The sequence below is a fragment of the Tursiops truncatus genome, chromosome 9 (assembly GCF_011762595.2).
Source record: "Tursiops truncatus isolate mTurTru1 chromosome 9, mTurTru1.mat.Y, whole genome shotgun sequence".
Taxonomy (NCBI): domain Eukaryota; kingdom Metazoa; phylum Chordata; class Mammalia; order Artiodactyla; family Delphinidae; genus Tursiops; species Tursiops truncatus.
In genome coordinates, this window is record NC_047042.1 from 57,444,778 (window position 1) to 57,463,158 (window position 18,381).

The 18,381-nt window shown below is 34.3% G+C and overlaps 1 protein-coding gene across 3 annotated transcripts in view; it reads left to right on the plus strand.

Moving 5' to 3' along the window:
• The window catches only part of TAX1BP1 (Tax1 binding protein 1), an 88,315-nt gene that overhangs the window by 50,556 nt on the left and 19,378 nt on the right, over positions 1 to 18,381 (plus strand). For all 3 annotated transcript variants that reach the window (XM_019926332.3, XM_019926323.3, XM_019926328.3), the window contains exons 9-14: positions 5,092 to 5,316; positions 5,895 to 6,041; positions 6,398 to 6,521; positions 7,765 to 7,862; positions 11,248 to 11,373; positions 13,983 to 14,054. In XM_019926332.3, coding sequence (XP_019781891.1) covers positions 5,092 to 5,316; positions 5,895 to 6,041; positions 6,398 to 6,521; positions 7,765 to 7,862; positions 11,248 to 11,373; positions 13,983 to 14,054 — 792 coding nt within the window. The remainder of the gene's footprint in view (positions 1 to 5,091; positions 5,317 to 5,894; positions 6,042 to 6,397; positions 6,522 to 7,764; positions 7,863 to 11,247; positions 11,374 to 13,982; positions 14,055 to 18,381) is intronic.

Consider the following 18,381-nt stretch of genomic DNA (forward strand, 5'->3'; position numbering starts at 1 on the left):
GGCTTGTCTGAGAGAATATTCCATAATCTAGATTTGTCTGTTGTTTCATGACTAGATTCAGGTCGAAGATTTTTGGCAAGAAAAGGCGTAGATGATGTTTTGTATATTCTGGTGCAATCACATCAAGTCATGTAATATCAATTCCATTCTTGCTGATATTAGGTTTAATCATGTGTTTAAAGTTATGTCTGGTTGTCTCTCCATATATTGGTGCCTTTCTCTCTTTGTGATTATTGAGTAATCTGTGGGGTAATACTTTGAGATCATGTGAACATCCTACTCCCCAATACTCTTTGACCCAGTGTTTTTTATCCCTTCATGATCCTTTCCTGCATCAGTTATTGAATTAATGATTACAAAACGGTGATTTAAAAAATTCTGTCATTCCTTTTATGTTTATTAGTAGGTATTCTTTTATTATAATGAGGTGGTTCCCTGTTGCCCTCTCCCCTTTTTTTATATCACTATAGACTGATTCTTTTTTGTTCAGTATATTATACATCAGCGGTCCCCAACCTTTTTGGCACCAGGGACCGGTTTCGTGGAAGACAGTTTTTTTCTCGGGGGTGGAGGTGGGGGTGGGATGGTTTGGGCTGATTCAAGCACATTACATTTATTGTGCACTTTATTTCTATTATTATTACACTGTAATATATAATGAAATAATTATACAACTCATCATAATGCAGAATCAGTGGAAGCCCTGAGCTTGTTTTCCTGCAACTAGATGCTCCCATCTGGGGGTGACGGGAGACAGTGACACCTGAAGTGTGTTGCTTATGTCCAGTCTACTCTGTAAGATGCAGCTTCATTGTCACTTGCCACTCATTGATAGGGTTTTGATATGAGTCTGCAAGCAGTTGATTTACTGTGGTGTCTGTGCAGTCAAGCCTCTCTGCTAATGATAATCTGTATTTGCAGCTGCTCCCCAGAGCTACCGTCAGCGCCTCAGCTCCACCTTAGATCACCAGGCATTAGATGCTCATAAGGAGCATGCAACCTAGATCCCTCGCATGCGCAGTTCACAGTAGGTTCGTGCTCCTATGAGAATCTAATGCCTATGCTGATCTGACAGGAGGCAGAGCTCAGGTGGTAATGTGAGTGCTGGGGAGCGGCTGTAAATACAGATGAAGCTTCGCTTGCTTGCCTGCCGCTCACCTCCTGCTGTGTGGCCCGGTTCCTAACAGGCCTTGGACTGCTAATGGTCTGTGGCCGGGAGTTGGGTACCCCTGTTATACATCATCATTATTCTTTTTCATACTCAAATTGTCCTATATTTAGCTAGGGGGGAACCTTCTCAAACCTGCTCTTGTGTCTTTCTGATATGTCCCCCTAATGCTTTGAATGCTTCCTTGTTTTGTGGTAGAACTGTGTATTACAGTTTTAGTTTCGGCTCCAGATCTGCTATTACCCATTTCTCCAAAGAGCCTGATTTTTTTCATTAGTGAAGGGTATTTTGAAGCCAAGCCACTGGATCCTTTTGCTACTTTGCACTTTCAATAGACAGACACTTTAAGTCTTAAATTTATATTGATATGTCCAGTTCAAATTCAGTATCTCCTAGGGTTCTTCCTTATCTTCCTCCATTACATATTTATGTATCTCTTCTCCCAGTGTGAGAACCCTTGTTTCCAAAACATTATCTATTCATGTTTTCTAACCAGCTGTACATACCAGTAGTTTCAGAATTATTATATCAATGCCACTTCTAACAGTATGTCTACTGAATAAAATTAAGATCTTTTCCAGCTCTTTTATCTTAGAGTATTTCACTAAGGATGTACAGAGTACCATGTTCAAAGGTTACTTGAATTAATTTTTTTAACATATTTATGTTATGAATTTGTAATACAGTTCAGTTTTTTTGTTTTCTCCTAACCTTTTTCTTTAATTTTATTTTTTGAATATGTAAAATAGTTGTATCATTCACAGTCAAAATGAAACAAAAAAATTTACTCTTCCCTAAAAAAACTCCTTTCTTACCTGTACCCATAGGTAAACATTTTCACTAGTTTCCAGTTTTTTCTTATGTTTGTTTTTGCAAAAATAAGCTTGGTGTATGTGTGTGCATGCACACACCCTTCTCTATCCCCTTCTTTCTTAAAAGTGCCATGCTATTTATACTCCTTTTCACTTTGCTTTTTTTTCAGTGAACAGTATAGACTGGAAATCATTCCCTAGCAGTTCATAGAGATCTTCCTAATTTTTTAAAAAATGGCTGTGTAATACTACATTGTTTAGATTTACCTTGATTTATTCATTAACTTTTATGGATGGAGTATTATGTGGTTTTTAGTAGTTTGCTAATAAATACACTCAGATATAGTTAATGTAACACTTAAAACATCAGATGTGCATGATATTTAGAATTAATGATTAAGACCCAAGTTACTTTTCAGGGTATTGAATATAGCAGATGCAGACAGGAAGGTGAAAAGCATGTTTGATTGTTTATTTGTTATTTAATAAGATGCTACTTAAGCAAGACTTCTGTGAGGAAAGCATAGGTATAGAAGTACCTGGAGAAATTGATGCCTGGTTGTTAAAACTTTTTAAAAAATTATAAAAGCAATACAAAAATCATGGTTATAAAAAAATTTGAGTAGTATGTGAGGGTACAAGGTAAAAGTAACCAATATCATTTCCCAGATATATTATTATAGTAATTTTACTAGAAATCTGTGAATGTACATACAATATTTATATTTTAACAAAAATGAGAATATAGTGTTACAAAAACCTTTAAAAAATTTATGGAATGTCTAGACATCTTGCAGTATGAGTTCACACACAGATCTTCCTCATTCATTAGAACAGCTTTGTAGGGAATTCCCTGGTGATGCAGTAGTTAAGACTCCACGCTTCCACTGCTGGGGGCCTGGGTTCGATCCCTGGAACTAAGATCCTGCAAGCCACGAGGCCAAAAAAACCCCCAGCTTTGTAGTATCTCTCCTTTATTTAACAGCTGTGTAGTATGCAATTGTTTTTAGTTTTAGTGTACAACCCTTAGGTATTATAAGCATGATGGCAGTAAACATTCTTGTACAGATATCTAGGCATGTGTATAAATCTGTAGAATAACTTCCTCAAAGTGCAATTGCCAGGTTGAATGTTTACATTTTCAGTTATTTTCAAATTGCCTTTCAAAAAAATTAATGTATCAACAGGGTATGACATATACTGCTGCTAGTAATGGTTGCATAGGCTTTCATTGTGTGGAGGATATATCATAGTTTGTTTACAATAAATTCCCATTTAGACATTTGATTTTTAATAATTTTTCATAATCTTAATATTTTACTGGATCCCTGCAAAACTAAACCTATGTCCATACCCTTTAATCAGAAACTCATGAAAATTAAATTGATAGATCAAAAGCCATGTGCTTTTTAAAGGTGTCGATGATTGTTTCAAAAATCTGATAAGAATGGTTACCACTTATAGATTATATGAGCCCACATGTTTGTAAATGTGCCAGTTTTCCTAAACCATCCAAATATTAGAGCATTACTTTTTTTCAGTCTTTGTTAGCTTGAAAGAGGATGAATGGTATTTGTTTTACCTTCTTTATTTGAATATTTTAGTTAAATATTTTTTCTATGTATAATAGCCGTTTATTTTAAAGAAATTTCACGTTCATGCCTTTCTCCATATTTTTCCTTTTTTGGGTTTTTTTTTTTCTTTTCTTTTGCGGTACGCGGGCCTCTCACTGTTGTGGCCTCTCCCGTTGCGGAGCACAGGCTCCGGATACGCAGGCTCAGTGGCCATGGCTCACAGGCCCAGCTGCTCCGCGGCATGTGGGATCCTCCCGGACCGGGGCACGAACCTGTGTCCCCTGCATCGGCAGGCGGACTCTCAAACACTGCGCCACCAGGGAAACCCTTTTTTTTCTTTTTTGGTTTAAAATTTTTCCATTTCTTATTGATTAGAAAATCTGTTTATATCAGAGTATTATACATTTTTTGAATATATTACAAATAATTTTCTTCTAGTTCTCTTTTTTGCTTTTTTCCCTTCTGATATATAGAAGCTGATAACATTTATATATTAGCTCTATTAGTGTTATACTTAGAAAGATTTTCTTCACCCCAGCATTACATAAATAATCATTTACATTTCCTTCTAAGTAGCTAACAGTTTAAAAACCGCGAATGGGTTGCACTTTTTGAGTTTACATTATTTCTAATACAGAGATAAAAATACGAATGTTAAATAAACTAGATTTATTGAGCTTATAATGTATGTTTAATATTAAAGGAAATAATTTTATCATGGCAATTTTTATTTTATTTTTTATAAATTTATTTATTTGGCTTTGTTGGGTCTTCGTTGCTGTGCGTGGGCTTTCTCTAGTTGCGGCGAGCGAGTGCTACTCTTTGTTGCGGTGCGCGGGCTTCTCCTTGCCGTGGCTTCTCTTGTTGTGGAGCACGGGCTCCAGGCACACGGGCTTCAGTAGTTGTGGCACACGGGCTTAGTTGCTCCGCAGCATGTGGGATCTTCCCAGACCAGGGCTCGAACCCGTGTCCCCTGCAATGGCAGGCAGATTCTTAACCACTGCGCCACCAGGGAAGCCCTATCATGGCAATTTTAACTTTTTAAAGATACTTTTAGGTTTGGTAAGAGGTGCTAATGTAATGGTATATTAATATTATATTGGATATGTTATAGGTTAGCTCATAGGAAACATTTTTTTAACCAACATTTTTGGAGTTACAAAGAAGTTTTTGTAATTATTGCTTATCATAAAAAATGAGGGTCAGCAGTTGTAGCTGGAGAGATTCTGGGGGACAGAAGCTTCCATTCGGGTCTCTATTTAGCTAAGCATTGGTTATGTTGCCTGACTTTCTGTACTTCAGGTTTGTCACGTATAAAGTGATAGTAGTGATGCGTAGGGTTGTTATATGGGGGTCTCTAAAACAAAGTCACATCTTAAATTTTTTATAGACATACATACTTCATCTAAGTCATGAATAGAAAAGCAATATTTAATTTAAAATTTTAGATCTGTTGAAATAGGAATAAATATCGTTTCTGCTTCTGTTTTTTACGTGAATGGTTTAATTACAAATATATTTATCTGCCTTTCTTCAGGAAGATACAGTTTTTTTCAAGGAGCAACTTCGTAAAGCAGAGGAACAGGTTCAGGCAACTCGGCAGGAAGCTGTCTTTCTGGCTAAAGAACTTAGCGATGCTGTAAACGTGCGGGATAAGACGATGGCAGATCTGCACACTGCACGCTTGGAAAATGAGAGAGTGAAAAAGCAGTTAGCTGATGCAGTGGCAGAGCTTAAACTAAGTGCTGTGAGAAAAGACCAGGTAAAGCGGGTTAATTTTGAATTTCCATTTTGGTCAAAAACTCACGATAAGCTTATGAAAGAGAATTGAGTTATGTTAAAATAATTGAGGTCAGATTCCTGGTCACAATTTTAAATTGCCATTCATTTTGTTTTAGTCATTGTAACTTCTTGGGTTGAAATTAATGCAGGCTTTAAGAAAAACTTCTGTAAGCAAATTCCTAATTGTTAGTAAAAATGCTCTATTATTGTTAATTAAACTTTCTGATATGAGGTATATATTGCTTTGTTTAGAATTTATTTACTAGCTGCATAAAATGGTACTATAGTTATTTAACAGGATATGCTTGCTTCTCAGGAGATAGAATATTCTTTTCAAGTGTTTGGTTTTTGTTTGTTTGTTTTTAATGAACCTTAGTCCTAGGAATATAAAGCTGGATTTGTTAGGAGACCTAATGTGACTCTGTAGCCAAAACTCCAAAACAAATAAAAACTAAGAGCCAGAAAGAAAAAAGCGAAAAGAAAGTTGGATTTACTACTACATTATGAGATATGAGATTTTTATGTTTCTCTTAGAGGAAGAGTTTATTTCTCTCTTAGGAAAAGACTGATACACTGGAACACGAACTGAGAAGAGAAGTTGAAGATCTGAAACTTCGTCTTCAGATGGCAGCAGATCATTACAAAGAAAAATTCAAGGAATGCCAGAGGCTCCAAAAACAAATAAACAAACTTTCAGACCAATCAGTAAGTATAATTGAATTCATCAGAGTAAAATAATTCCTTTATCAATATTTTTGTTTACAAATCAAATTTACAATGTTATACCCTTTGAATATAATTCCTCTCTGCTTCATTTCACATTACTGGCCTAATATTGTAGTGATAATTTTTTTAAAATTTGGAATCTTTATTTGTTGGAGAAATGTTCTGTTTTGTAACATTTAGGTCAGTTAGTAAAGTGATGTGTGTAACTTTAGTGTTTGTTGGGCTTTAAGACAGCAGCAGCTTTGTGGACTTTCAGGATTTATTTATATGATGCATGGTTGCTGAAGGAGGGAAGTGTAACTCATTTAACCATTGATTGTTAACATTTTGAATAGGCTAATAACAGTAGTGTCTTCACAAAGAAAATTGGGAGTCAGCAGAAAGTGAATGATGCCTCAATAAACACAGACCCAGCTACTACTGCCTCTACGCTTGATGTAAAGCCACCACCTTCTACAGGTAAAAATCTTTTAGACTTTTTGTATAAAGTGTCCTGCCTTGAAAAGTATTTATACTCATTTATACTGCCTGTTCCATGTGTCAGAATTTTAGAGAGCTTTTAAAAAAATCCTTCTAAGTGAGGGATTGAGGCAAAGGGAAAGTAAAGGTCTAAAAGCAAAGGGAAAGTAAAGGTCTAAAAGTAAGTAATGCATGTGGTGAATATACAAAATGTGAGTGTGAACTAGTATTTATCTTCGTGAACATGGTTAATCAAATGAGCTAGTGTTTGTAAGTGCAAATGCTTATAGTATTTGATCTATAGGAAGAGAGCCAAGAATTGAATTTTTAATTAATATTCTAACACTGGAATTCTGAACCATTTATGGCACTTTAATTGTACCATTCTGTGGGGGAAAACTTAAAAATCCCTTTAATTCTATTCATGTTTCTCTCTTTCTTGCCTTTTTTTTGTTTTTGTTTTGTTTTGGCTGCTTTGGATCATTAGGGTACTTTCCTCATTAGTGTACCTGTTGGTAGATAAGTTAAATATTTTATTAGTTTATTAACTTACAGAACAGATTAGAGAGACATAGTGAATACATGAACAACATGAAAATTTAAATTAACTCTAGGTTTTCAGTTGTCCTAATGTCTTTTTTCACCTTATGTTAAAGATTTGACAATAACAAAAATAAATACTAGAGCATGTAAAGTATATTTAATTGTGTAGTGTTTGGGGCAATTGGTGTTTTAGACTTTTTAAATGTATTAAAAGTTTCCTATACTATTAAATATTTAGATTCAACTGCTGTAGAACAGGATCCTGCCTTCTATTTCTATATATCCTGTGTAGTACCAAGAAAGGTGTTATATTGACTTAAAGACTTATTGAATAGTAGCGAAGGACTAGAAAAATGATTTAATATGTATTCTCAAAAGAGTATGGCTTTCCTATATATCTATTAAGTATATAGAGAACAATTTCTGTGCCATTTTAGAACTATTTTTAGCTAGTTAAAAAAATAATGATTTTTCAAATTATTGAATGAAAAAATTAAAATTAAAAAAAAATTCTCATCTAATGTTTACATTGTCCTCTATTTAGAGTATTAATAGATGGTTTAAAATAGATGTTTCTCTCCTTTAGTATTCCATTTATTATATTTCACAGTATACTGACCCTCAAGTTATTCTGACCAAGAAGATAATACAAGGATCAAAATAATTTTTAATAATCTTTTAATTTTCTTCCTTGTTATAGCTGAGATAGATTTTGACAATCTAACTAAGGGACAAGTCTCTGAAATGACCAAAGAAATTGCTGCAGAAAAGTATAATAAATGTAAACAACTCTTGCAGGTAAGCTAGCTCTCTTGTAAGATAAAGATTTATCAAATGTAATGGCTTAGCTTATCTTTATTGTTTTGATTGATGGGTATCCCAGGGTTTCTTTTTTATACCCATATGCTGATATTTAGTTTCACTTTTGAGATGATAAGTGGAGGTTGTTCTGTGTACCTGTTCTTGTAGGCATGTGTGTAAAATCATGATCCTTGGGAATTCCTTGGTGGTCCACTGGTTAGGATTCGGCACTTTCACTGCCGTGGGCCTGGGTTCGATCCCTGGTTGGGGAACTAAGATCCCACAAGCTGCACAGCATGGGCCAAAAAAAAAAAAAAAAAAAAACACGATCCTAAAACTGTTGTTTTCTGTTACCCTGATGTCCTTCTCTTGATAATGGACAAGTGATTAATTGAGGTTGCTGTTGGATATTGTCTGTCTTCTTCTTCTGATAAGGATACATGAAAAATGTTTGAACTGCATAAAAGGGAAGTATTGTTTTTTACACTTACTGTAATAATAGCAAAGACTTTCACCACATCCTAAAGTGACTAGATTTGTAAAGTGGAAAAAAAGGAATGGTACCCAAATGAGTGGTTGCCTTTATGGTATTATTTTGATTATATTAAACTATTATTCAAACATTTAAGTTTTGCAACTTCCTAGTAGTATTCACTCCTGGAGTATTTAAAGGACAAAGGGAAACTACTACTTATTTGTACCTGATTTGGGGAAGAGAGGAAAAGATGTTTTGTGTATGTTTTTCATTCGTTCAATTAAATATTTTTTTGTGTGTTTGTTTCTCTGTTCATGTGGAGAGGAGAGGGATAATTTTTAGAGCCATATAAGGAAATTCATATATTATTATAGTAATTAACTTAAAATATTTTATGTTACTGTCTTGATAATATTAGTTTAATGTAATCCTTTAATCAGACTTTGAACTGAACATTTTTGTTGCTTCAGAAGATCCTTCTGTAGAGGGTTGATTAGAACAGTTTTACCCTGAGGTCAAAGTAGTTGCTTATAAGGGACTAACCTATTTTTTAGTAAGTATGAAACAATTTTGGATGAATATTTTTAAAAATCTCATTATATAGTATTATTGAAAGGAAGATAGAGTATTCTTTCAAGCTAGAAACTTCCTCAAGGTAATTTTTTTTTTTTACAACTGTGTTGTAGTACAGTTGAAATTCAGTAAACTGCATATATTTAAGGTCTGCAGTTTGTTCAGTTTTGCTATATATATATATATATATGTATATACCTGTGGAACTATCACAGTGTCAAGCTAATGAACATTTCCATTACTCCATTAGCTTTTTTGTACTCATTTACAACTCATCCCTCCCTCTCTCACCACTCCTGGGAAACCATTGGCTTGCTTTCTGCCACTATAGATTAGCCTATCTTTTGTCCCGTTTCTATAAATGGAATCATATGGTATGTTCTTCTTTTCCTGTCCCCTTTTAGCACAGTTATTTTGAGATTTGTTTATGTTGTTGCTTGTTATTGGTAGTTTATTCCTTTGTTTGTTTGTTTGTTTTTTAATACATTTTATTTATTTAAAAAATTTTAACATCTTAATTGGAGTATAATTGCTTTACAATGGCGTGTTAGTTTCTGCTTTATAACAAAGTGAATCAGTTATACATATACATATGTTCCCATATCTCTTCCCTCTTGCATCTCCCTCCCTCCTACCCTCCCTATCCCACACCTCTAGGTGGTCACAAAGCACCGAGCTGATCTCCCTGTGCTATGAGCTGATCTCCCTGTGCTATGCGGCTGCTTCCCACTAGCTATCTGTTTTACATTTGGTAGTGTATATATGTCCATGCCACTCTCTCACTTTGTCCCAGCTTACCCTTCCCCCTCCTCGTGTCCTCAAGTCCATTCTCTAGTAGGTCTGTGTCTTTATTCCCGTCTTGCCCCTAGGTTCTTCATGACCATTTTTTTTTTTAGATTCCATATATATGTGTTAGCGTACGGTATTTGTTTTTCTCTTTCTGACTCACTTCATATAGTTTATTCCTTTTTATTGTGAGTTCATCTTCTGCCATTTAAAAAATTGGGTTCATCTTATTATTGAGTTGTAAGTGTTCTTTATTCCAGATACAAGTCCTTTGTCAGATATGTGGGGTAAATATTTTCTCCCAGTCTGTGGCTTGCCTTTTTATTTCCTTAATGGTGTTTTTAGAAAAAATTTTAGTTTTGCTGAAGTACAGATTATCAATTTATTGTTTATGTGTTCTTTGTATGTTCTAAGAAAACATTTACTACTCCAACTTGTAATGATTTTCTCTTGTTTTCTAGAAGTTTTGTAGTCTTAGGTTCTTTTAGGCCTGTTAACCATTTTAAGTTTATTTTTGTGTATGGTGTGAGGTGTGGTATGTATAGTAAGGATATTTAATTGATCCAGCATTATTTGTTGAAAAGACTTTTCTCCATTGAATTGCTCAAAGCATAAAGCATATATTTTTTCTTTTCTTTTTTTTTTAATTAAAAAAAATTTTTTTATTGGCCTTGTTGCATGGCTTGTGGGATCTTCGTTCCCTGACCAGGGATCAAACCTGTGCCCCCTGCAGTGGAAGCGTGGAGCCCTAACCACTGGACCGCTGGGGAAGTCCCTTGTCATGTTTTAAAACTCCATTCTTTTAACATTCTGGGTTGTAGAGAAGAGCAATGTATAAGAAATCCTTCTAAAGATTGTCTTTATCAGGAAATCCCAGAGTTTTAATTATTAATATATGGAAACAATAGCATTATAAATATGTGATTTTTATTATGTCCTTTGCAAAAGTAATGTGTGCTTATTGTGAAATCTTACGGTGTTACAGAAATGAAAAATAAAGGTGGTAAAAAGTACCATTTTGATCCTGATCCCCAGATAAAAGGGCTATTAATATTTTATTTATGGAATTCCTTGGCAGTCCAGTGGTTAGGACTTCGAGCTTTCACTGCCGAGGGCCCGGGTTCATTCCTTGGTCAGGGAACTAAGATCCCACTAGCTGTGTGATGTGGCCAAAAAAATAAATTTGGTTTATTTTTTCTACATATACTACATAGACATCATATAAAATTGTGTTAAACAGCTTGTAAAGCAGAAATGGGATTATACTATATATTCTGTTTTTGCAACTTGATATTTTCAATTAATGTATTTTGCCATTTTTCCTTGTTAATTTTTAGATCACTTTGTTCTTTTTCAATAAATATATTCTGTTCCACTGTATGGATATAAAATGATTTGTCCAGTCTTCCACTGACAGACATTTTGGTTATTTCAGTTTTTATACCTTTACAACAGTGTTATAATAAGCATTCAGCACAAGTATGTTTGTATAGATATTAGCTGTATATGGATTTAAAATCTTTTGGTAATTATACTTATTTCATTTAGGATGAGAAAACAAAATGCAATAAATATGCTGATGAACTTGCAAAAATGGAGCTGAAATGGAAAGAACAAGTGAAAATTGCTGAAAATGTGAAACTAGAACTAGCTGAAGTAGAGGAGAATTACAAAGTAAGTTTACTATTCGTATAACTTGAGGCATAGTACCTGATACTTTTGAAAATGTGCTATCTATAATTTGGTCAATCTAATGTAAAGTTTCAGCATGGGTAATTGGGATAGTATTTTCGTGTATAGATAAAAATGTACTATGTATTTAGTTATGTTGAATACAGTTCATTAACTATGAACTGAGAAAATAGATACCCATATGCATTGCCATTATGGCTTTCATTTTGCAGATTCAGATGGCTGTTGAAATTATATCTTTAAATCATGCTTAGTTTTTAAGATGAAAGTCATCATTTCATATTCCTTGTTCACTTAATTATGAATGTGTTTGTAAAATTATTCTAGGGCCTTGGTGGTTTTTTTTGGGAGTGTAATAAGATAGGATCAGTAATTTTAAAAATTTATGTAAAGGTTTTAAAATTTATCACCAAAATGTGTTACTTGTGATCCTAAATGAGATACTGCAGAGTAAGCAATACAGTCTTAATTAATGAAGATTATTTTTGCCAATTTAACATTAGGCAACAAACAAGCCTGAATGCTAAATGATATTTGTAAAAATGTTGGAGAAAAAAATTAGTAGGCTGTCTAGCTAATTAATAAGTGGAAAGACATTTTCCCTCTAAGTAATAAAATGTAATCTTAAGTATTTTAAGGTATGTGCATGTGTGTATAATTGGCATTTTTTTGTGTGTGTGACTAAAGGCCTGGAAATTCTAAATGATTTAAATTTGCTCTGTCATAGCTGATTGTACCTATAATCTAATTTTAAAATATAACATTCTTAAAGACACCAAGAATTACTTTGTTTGGATTGGTACAGGCTAAGGTAATTTAACTGCTTGATCCTTTTTTATCTTCATCTGCTGTCAGAATGAAATTTTGAAACTTATTTCATGAGGTTTTTGTTGTTCCTGGGATCACTGTGAATATTGTTTTTATTGCCTGGGAACTTCTGTTATTATTAAAAAGTATGAATACTGAATTTATATGAAACTTTATTTTTGCAGATTGATTAGGAAAAACAATTTAGTAAATATTTATTGAAGCCTATTAAATATAAAGCACTGTTAGCTATAATGTGGGTGATCGTATAAGTAAGGCACAATGCTATGCTTAAGGAGTTTATAATCTAGTAAGGAGTGCTAGAAGTGTAATCATGATATTCAAAACTCTTTCACATTCACAATCTAGGTAATCATCTTTCAAACCCATTGGAAGCTAAATAATACTTTTATTTCATTAATGATAAAAATTAACATCGAGATTAAACAACATATTTAAGGTTGTACAACTGGTGATGGTGCTTGGCTTTTTGTTTAGTGCCTTTCCCCTTATTTTGTGCTGCTTAGACACAAATACCACGAGACAAGGCAAAATGTGATGAAGTTCTACATAAGCTGTAAGTCCAAGTACTTTAGGGCTGTTTCCAATGGAATATTTAGGAGTTAGGTATTATGGAGAAACTAGACCTGTGAAAGACCAAACAGGAGGGGAGGATAAACAGAGCTGGGAAAGGAAAGAAACATCTTTCTAAACAGATGGAAAAGCATTACAGGTTTGGAGGTCAGAAGTAGAGAGCATAATCTGGGAGCTGTGACAGTCTTGAGTAATAGGACTTCAGTATCTGTGATGGAGTAGATAGATGTGAAAGATAGGTTGAAGCCAGATTTGGGGGGACTTAAACTGGAATGTGGGTGCTATTTGCTGTTAAGAATTTTCTAGGAGAAAAGGGACCCAACCAGAGTGGGTCTTTATGAAAATAATTTGGTAGCACTGAGAGGATTTACAGGTGGGAAGGGTTTTTGAAGGTAAGAAAATTAGGTACAAATATTCTTAGAATGAATTGATAAAGGATACCTTCCCCAATCACCTACCATTGAATCTATCAAGGAAAGCCTTAGGGAAAAACCATTGAAGAATAGTTTTATTTGTATCCATAATGCTTATGCTGTAATAGGCAAATAATGGGTAGTTGTTGAATAAATGAAAGACTTGGAGACTGAAAATGTTGAAGAGTAGAGGAAGAGGAGAAGGAGTGTTTAATATAGTTTCCTAGCTTCAATCACAGTGGGCTCTGAGATTAATAATATCAGTTAACAAAAGTATGAAAGTAGGTTTGGGACATTTTACCCTTACAGTGCAGAAGGACAACAGTGAAAACATGTTTACCCATCAATTAAAAAGGCAGATTCGGATCTTGGGAAAGAGAGTGTGGCACATGAGTTAATATTTGTGGTTTATTCATATGAGCATGATTGTTGAAGGCATAGAAGAAAGGGAGTTTACAGAGAATGTAGAGAGAAGAAGCCAAAGAAGAAACTTTGGAGAATACCTATATTTGTAATGGTGAAGAAGCAGACTTTAAAAAAAGAGCATGAGAGGATGACAGTGTTGGTGCAGTTTCACATAAACCGGGGGAGAAGCTTTAAGAGTAAGGGAAGTTAGTCAATAATGACAGGTAATTCAGAGATGTCAAAGAATAAGAACAAGGAAAATACATGGATATGGTAATAGGAATTATTTTGATAGAATGGTATAAACTAACTCTTGAAGGGTAAGGAGAGAGTAGATGATGAAAAATAATGATAATTTCTTTCTCTCTTCAGCTTCAGTTGGCAGAGAAGGACGAAAAGATAAATGGTCTAACTTCATATTTGGAAAACCTCTCCAGGGAGAAGGTATTGAACAGTGTACTTAAAAAAAAGTTTCATATGACACTGAATGATAATACAGCTTTATGAAGGGACACACATTTTACAGTTATGTAAGGGTGATTTTTTTTTTTAAAGTTAAATGACTAAAGAAAAGACAAACAGGTGTTAAGACTTTTAGGTGGAAAATGGTTTTAGTTAAATAATATTTAAAATTATTTTGTTAGAAAAATGCTCAAGTGTTGAAACTTAGTTTGATTTTTGTTACATAGTTTGTATTTAACAAACAATTTTACAGTGTTCAAATTTAAGAGAACAGTAAACAAATTTAAAATTATGACTAATGTATTTATCTGGTTTTCTTTTGTAATAGGAAACATTTTAGAAGTTGTTTAATGATTTGTAGCGTAACCTAACATTCAGAGCATACATTTATAATATAAAATATGCTGTAGTGCAACATTTCTCACAGTATGGTCTGTGATCCTTTGGGGATCCCCATCCCCTTTCAGAGGTCTACAAAGGTAAAACGGTTTTCGTAATATTACAGTATTTGCTTTTTTCCCTATTCTGTTACATTTGCACTGTTGGTATAAAAGCAGTGGTGGGAAAACTGCTGGTGTATTAATATTGAAACAAGGCAGTGGCACCAAACTGCACTAGTAGTTACTGTATTCATCCTAACCATGCGTTCACAATTTAAAAAAAAAAAAAGTTTCACTTAAGATGATGAAACAGTAAAATACTAATTTTATTGAAGCTTGACCCTGGGGGGTGTTTTAAATATTCTGTGTGATGAAATAGGAAGTACTCCCAAAGCACTTTTGCCTAATGAAGTAAAGTGGCATTAAAGTACCTTTAAAGGTAAAGCACTGTGTGATTGAGTTCTAAGCTGAACTAGCCTCTTTTTACATGGTACATCATTTCTATTTTAAAGAATGGCTAATAGACAAAATTTGGTTATTCAGCCTAGGGTATTTGGCAGATATTTTCTTGAAAAGAAGGGAAGTGAGCCTGTTACTTTTTTTTTTTTTTTTTGCTGTACGTGGGCCTCTCACAGTCATAACTTATTATAAGCTAAACAAAAGTTAGCAGAGCTTGTGCCTTTGTGGGGAAAGGTCAACCATATATATAGAATGCCACGGACTAGATTATCTTGAATACATTTTTCACATTATGTTCATATAATTTCATTTAATATAGTTTGTTAGGGTACCACATTTTTTTTTAAATTAATTTTTATTGGAGTATGGTTGCTTTACAATGTATTTGTTAAAACACAGATTTCTGGCTTCCAGTCCCAGAGTTTCTGATTTGTAGGTCTGGGGTGGGGCTTGAGATTTGCACATTTGACAAGTTCCTGACGCTACTGGTCTGGAGACCACACTTTGAGAACTGTTGTAGTTACTCGGGCCTTACAACTCATGAATTGCTTTCTTGTTTCAGGGCCCTTGTTCATGTACTTTGCTAGGAATATTCTTGCCTACAATTTTTTGTAAACTTTTTTTTTTTAAAGAAGAATTTTTTTGGCCGCGCCATGTGGCATGTGGGATCTTAGTTCCCCAAGCAGGGATCAGACCTGTGCCCCCTGCAGTGGAAGCACGGAGTCTTAACCACTGGACCGCCAGGGTAGTCCCAGAAGAATTTAAACATATGTAAGAAGAGAATAATATAACGAACTCAGTTGTACTTCTCACCCAGCAATCAACAGATGTTACTTTGTGGCATCTTATTTTAATTTTCTTTAAGTCTTTTTTTTATTGAATTTGTTACAGTATTGCTTCTGTGTGTTTTTTTTTTAAAATAATTATTGAGCACCTACTATATTCCAAGTTATTTATTTATTTTGGGCTGTGTTTGGTCTTAGTTTCTGTGTGAGGGCTTTCTCTAGTTGTGGCGAGCGGGGGCCACTCTTCAACGTGGTGCGCGGGCTTCTCACTGTCGCGGCCTCTCTTGTTGTGGAGCATAGGCTCCAGATGCGCAGGCTCAGTAGGTGTGGCTCACGGGCCTAGTTGCTCCGCGGCATGTGGGATCTTCCCAGACCAGGGCTTGAGCCTGTGTCCCCTGCATTGGCAGGCAGATTCTCAACCGCTACGCCATCAGGGAAGCCCCCTTGCTTCTGTTTTGGTTTTTTGGTTTTTTTTTTTTTTGGCCGTGAGGCATGTGGGATTTTAGCTCCCTGACCAGGGATCGAACCCACACCCCATGCATTGGAAGGCAAAGTCTTAATCACTGGACCGCCAGGGAAGTCCCGGTGCCATCTTATTTTATCTGTTCAACCATAATTCCCTTCTCTCTTCCGCCAGTGGTATTTTTTCAAGTATATCCCATAATTCCTATTATTTTCCTCTGAATATTTAACTATTCCTACTACTCTTGACTTATTCTTTAAGTCTCAGATTAAATCTCTCTTTTTCAGAGAGGACTTCTTTGACCTCTCAGTCTAAATTAGGTACCTTTATTAAACCTGGGAGCTATACTTTTATTTTATAGCACCATAATTTGTAGTTAATATTTCTGTGCTTATTTCTCTTAACAACTCCCTTTGCTTAATTGTAAGGTCCATGAAGAAGAGGGATTATGTTTATTTTATTCACCACTGTATTTGCAGGCTCTAGTACAGTGCCTGATATTTGAAGTTAAATATTTGTTGAATGACTAAACAAGTTAATGGGGCAAACATAATTTATAGCATTTGCTTATAAAAATATTTGGTAAAAGAAATGTAGTGGGATCAGCAGTTTTATTGTCAATTAATCCCCTGCCCTGTCAGGAATACAATAGAAGTAGGCCAGTTTGCTTTCTACTTCCTGTCTTCTTGAGTTACTCTTGATTTCCCTGCTACTGACACTGTAGTTTTATATTACTTCTAACAGCTCTATTTATAAGAATTTCTGTTTGCTATTTCAGCAACTTGCTTCATGTTTGTCTTCTCCCCCAGTGTTTCTCAGTACCCTCACTCCTACCACAATCCTCTGCAGAGTTAGAATTAAGTCCTTTTTGTTAAGCACTGAAACCTACATCCAGACAGTGCCTGGAATGAACCAAGTGATCATTAAGCATTAGTTGAGTGAGCAAATGACAAAATGGATATATCACCATCTAACAGAATGTGTATTTTACTTATTTTGTTTCTTGTCCATCTGCCCTGCTCTAGATAAAGACTTCACGTGGGCAGGAATTTTTGTGTGTTTTGGTTATTCCTAAATCTCTAGTGCCTGCTGCATATTAGATACTCAAAAAATATTGAACATATGTGTGGATAAAAACTCACTATAAAAAAAAAACTCACTATAGTTTTTTTAAGTAACCAGCTCCCTAATATTATAAAAATATATATTTTAAAAATAACTTTTAATAGTATGAAGTAATTTAGGATTAAAAACCCTACCAATTTAAATTTATTTAGAAACTTAATATACCTTAAAGTATCATATTTTTGCATGTCATTCCAAAACCACTATTTAGAATTATCATTTTCATACTATTTCAGATATTCTGTATAAGCCCTTTACTAGAAATATGAAAAGGGACGAGTAAAGAAAATAATAAAGCACAAACACAATGGCAAATAATGATAAAAATGATGGTGGGAAGTACTTTATTAACGATTACCAGAGAAAAAATTAAAATAAAAAAATTTTTTAAAGTAAAACTATTCAAAATGTTGTTTAACATCAGGTACCTGACTAGCGATTTTTCTGAATCATCATTTCATATTTCCAGATGATCTGCTTCCTTTTTAAGAATAGAAGAGTAATATTTGTATATACTTATAAATGATTAATGGAAGGTGTCTTGAGTATATCTGTGATGTTTTGTGGGTGACAAAATTAAAGGTACTGCAACTGTTGCTGTGTTTTTTTGCCTACATTCATAATTGAAGAAAATGCTAAATTTCAGTTAGAAGTTAGTGAAAAGATATAAACTTTTTTTTTTTCATCTAAGTTTATGGATTTCCTGAATTCTAAACATGGATCCTTTTGGAGTGGGGAGGCATGCACTGTGAATACAAATTTAAGAATCTTCTCTAAGTCAAGAGTTCAGTCTTCTAATTTGCCAAACAACCTAATCATAACTATTTTGTCCATGTTCCTGTATTCTGTTCACCCTGCCTCCAGTTTACCCCATGAGGAATAAAAGCTGCTTATTCCTCCTTTTCTTACCCTTATACTATTTGCAGAGGATTTATTTCATCTTTGATGGTAGTGGAGTGGAGTATGAACCTAGAGGAAACTCTATTAGGTTGGAATTCTCCATGAAGTTCCTTGGCTCTATCAGTGCATGCATAAATGTTTTGATGAAATCCTTGACTCCATTTAAGTAGTTTATTGTTTGCTTACAGAAGAACTTA